This window comes from Neophocaena asiaeorientalis, unplaced genomic scaffold, assembly GCF_003031525.2.
Source record: "Neophocaena asiaeorientalis asiaeorientalis breed wild unplaced genomic scaffold, Neophocaena_asiaeorientalis_V1.1 scaffold1015, whole genome shotgun sequence".
Classification (NCBI taxonomy): Eukaryota; Metazoa; Chordata; class Mammalia; order Artiodactyla; family Phocoenidae; genus Neophocaena; species Neophocaena asiaeorientalis.
Genome location: NW_020175417.1, coordinates 97,226 through 101,178, shown reverse-complemented (window position 1 = coordinate 101,178; position 3,953 = coordinate 97,226). Strand labels below are relative to the sequence as shown.

The 3,953-nt window shown below is 39.1% G+C and overlaps 1 protein-coding gene across 1 annotated transcript; it reads left to right on the top strand.

The window, feature by feature from the left end:
• The first annotated feature begins 282 nt into the window (after positions 1-282).
• TCEAL7 (transcription elongation factor A like 7) lies at positions 283-945 on the top strand. Its single transcript, XM_024767221.1, has 2 exons — positions 283-297; positions 618-945. The coding sequence occupies exon 2, from the start codon at positions 632-634 to the stop codon at positions 932-934; it is 303 nt and encodes a 100-aa protein (XP_024622989.1). The 5' UTR covers positions 283-297; positions 618-631; the 3' UTR covers positions 935-945.
• The last annotated feature ends 3,008 nt before the right edge of the window (positions 946-3,953 follow it).

Genomic DNA, 3,953 nt, shown 5'->3' with positions numbered 1-3,953 from the left:
GAGGGTGGGGGGCGGGTTGGGGGCAGAGATGGGGTAGGAAGGGATAAGAACAGGAGGGGAAACAGGAGGTGGGAAATTTGGGGCGACACGGTGATGAGGATCCTAGATTCAAGATAATAACGTGTGTCTTGTCTCTGGCGCTGGTCGATCCACAGAGAACTCCCTCCTTCCCGCCCCTTCCTTTCTGTCTGCAGGTCTGAGGGTCTGTGTTCACAGACATCTCCAGGCAAGTAAAAGAGGAGGAAACTATCCCGAATCGTCTCAGGGAGGGGAGCACTCAGACGGGGGTCTCTGAGGGTGAGAGTTGGGAAGGGCAAGAGCTGGGTATAATTTGTAGCGGCCCCACAGCTCAACTCCCTGTCTCGCTCCCCTCCTGCCGCCCATCAGAGAGGCCATTAGCCTCGTCTGCTGGAGAAATGGTGGGCTGCTGAGGGAGGGGAAAGGAGGCGGAGAAGGGGTAGGGGAGGGAGGGGGTGCATCTCGAACTTCGGAGGGCTGGACCAGTGAAGCAGGGGTGGGAGATTAGGCGACTATCTAGCTTCAGAGAGAAACTGACAATCTTGAATGAAAAGAAATGAAGCAATCTTACTCTACATTTTCTCCCTGGACTTAAGCAGGAAACCGCAACAGCATGCAAAAATCCTGCAAAGAAAATGAAGGAAAGCCCAAGTGCAGCGTGCCAAAGAGGGAGGAAGAACGCCCCTATGGAGAATTCGAACGCCAGCAAACAGAAGGGAATTTTAGGCAAAGGTTGCTTCAGTCTCTCGAGGAATTTAAAGAGGACATAGACTATAGGCATTTTAAGGATGAAGAAAAGACAAGAGAGGGAGACGAGATGGAAAGGTGTTTGGAAGAGATAAGGGGTCTGAGAAAGAAATTTAGGGCTCTGCATTCTAACCATAGGCATTCTCGGGACCGTCCTTATCCCATTTAATGCATTTCTCCCCTGAATTCAACTATTTTCTGTTAATAATACTGCAACATTGGTTCCCTTTGTCTGCGTTTTCTTGCTAAATATTTGCTACTATTTTATTCCAATCCTTCGGTGTTCCTTTGATTTACATATGACTCGTTACCATTTCATCCTTTAACCCAACCTCACTCATTTAATAGGGTTGTTTCGTTCGTTTGCATGGGAAGATGCTCATTGTATATTGTAAAGTGAAAATAATATGTTGCAAAAGGATATATATAGATATGTCTATCTATATATATTTTATAGGTACATTTATACATGTCATAATGCAAAAAAAGTCTGAATTATTATACACCAAAAGGTTAACAGTGAATCTCTGTGATCTGTATTTTATTTTATTTTTTGCCTATCTGCATCTTCTCATTTTCCAAAATAATGAATAATATAAATGTGTGTATATGTGTGTATTACTTGTGTCACGAAAAAACTAAAATAAACAGACACAATAAAAGAACTTGTCAATCACCTTTGAAGGGCAATGAAACACTTAATAAATTCTTAATAACAGAACTATAAGAAAGAAATGTAAACTTCAAATTATCTCTGGATCTCTTAGCCAGAGAAATAAAACTGGCAATTAGTGTAGATACACTTGCTTAAGACTCAGTCTTTTCATGGGAAAACATTTGCCTCACAGGGCTGCTGTGGGGAAGAAATGAGGTGACTGAGCTGTGCTTGGTGGGCTCTTGTTCCCACCTATGCATACAGAACCCCAACCCACTACAGAACATCAGTTTTGAGGGAGGGAGGGTCCTGGCATGACTCAACCAGCGCTCAGGAACAAGTCCAATAGGCAGGGAGGTGGGGACTTCCATGCCAGGCTTCTGCTGTTGAACCCCACCCCTGGCTCCCCTGGGTCCTGCCAGGCCTGCTGGGCACTGCTGCCTTTTCTGCTAGGCCCTTTGCTCTTTGCTGGCCCTGCTGCTGGTGGTGCAGTGGAGTCCTTGAGTGCCAAAGCCCCGTTGAGTTTCCTGGAGTCCCCAGTGCGTTGAATCCCCACTCTGTCTTCTAAAGCTTCTCTCTGCTTTACAGTGATGCTTAACAGAGGTGGGGACTGTGCCAGGATTGCTTGTGCCACAGTGTTTAGCAGTTTTTAGTAAAACAGCCCCTTCCATTTTCAGCCACAGGACACTTCCTCCATAGGAGTCAGACATGATGAGTCCATTTTGGGGGTTGGACCAGGGTTCAAATTTGAGCAAATGATGTCATGCTACAGTCAGAGTTGCTGCTCGGAGTCTAAGAACTGAGGTTTTGTCTTTTTGTTCTTGTGGGATGATTCCTCCCTGAAGGCTTCTGTCAGGCCTGCCCTACTGGTTCAGAAGACTCTCAGGAGACATGTGTAAATTGCACAAAGTAATGCAGGAAATAGATCTAGGGAAACAATCCCCTTCTCTCCATCCCTTCCAATCTTGAAACATATGTAAGAATTCTTTGTAAGACTCATATATGTATAACACATATTATATATTTAAACATATACACATATATAGAAATATATGTATTTATACCTTTTAGTGTATATATGTACATATATCGTTTTATGTATATGTATATATGTATACTTAAGCATTATTTCTTAACTGGACTTTTTGCATTTTCCATTTGAAAGTAGACTATAATATTTCATTATATTTTATCATTTCATTATATTTCTATTGATTACTGCTGTGACTTACGCATAGTGGGTACTTAATAAATGTTTACTTAATTAGAATTCTAGTGTTCTTGGCCCAGTTTTACTTCTGATTGAATAAAATTGGAAATAATCTATTTCTCTAGAAACTGTAACTTACATTTTCAAAAAGAACCCAATAAGAAAGGGATTATTCCCTAAATTCAGTCTATAAAACTATTATATATAACCTTGTATAATTAATTGATGTCTCTCAAAAAGTCAGCTCCTGACATTATAATCTTCTAGAGTGCTTATTACAAATACAAATTTATGACAAATAGCTCCCCATACACACACATACTCTTACAAAGTCAGAATTTCTGTGCATATGGCCTTGGAATCTTCATTTTGGGGTTCCCATGAAATTATGGTCTTCAAAACTGCTTCAAAAATCCTCATTATAGACCCTGTTTCAGCTGAGCAGTGCAGAAGGAGTCTTCTTATAACCAAAGAGCCTAATTGTTTACAATTCGTAATTAAGGGCTCCTGAAAGTCAAAATGGTTGGTACCATAGCCTGAAAATTGAGGGTACTCATCAAGTAAATCTATGTGGAGAATAAGCATTATTCAACCTTAGTAGAAGGCAAAAAGACAAATGAAAAATGAATAAAATAAAACAAGTTGTTATCTACCTATCAAATAGACAAATGTTTACTTACAATACTCAGTTTTATTGAGGATGTAGGCATTTTCATACTCAATGAAAGAGTAAATTGCTATATTCATTTTTTTTGCTTCTATTCACAATAAATACCAAAAGATTTATACTCTGCATACTCCATGACTCCCAAATTCTACTGCTTGAACTTTGTCCTAAGGAAATAATCACAGCAGTGAGCAAATATTTAGCTATAAGCATTTTTATTTAAAGGTTTTACACATTTTCAAGGAGGTTTTTTAACCTAAGAATCAAGTACATGGACTATCCAATCAGAAGAAAATGAACATAGATTCCTACTAGCCACATACACAAAAATATATCCCAGGTGGATTAAAGATGAAAATGTGTAAAACAGAAATAAAATATTGCAATGAAAATTAAGAGAAAAACTATATCGTCTTGTAATGTGATTATCTTCTTAAACATGAAAGAAAATCCAGAAGTTGTAAAGGAAAAAAATATTAAATATCCCAAAACAAGAAATAGCCTGGGAAAAAAATATTTGCAATATCATAACAGATAACAGGAAAATATCTCTAATACCTCAATAGCTTTTACAAAGGGAAAGGAAAAACATAAACAAACCCAAAAAATATGCATATACCATATTAACCAGAATTCCACTGCTTTGTATTACAATA

Coding starts and splice junctions, on each gene's coding strand:
- TCEAL7 (XM_024767221.1), top strand. CDS start 632: ATGCAAAAATCCTGCAAAGAAAATGAAGGAAAGCCCAAGTGCAGCGTG.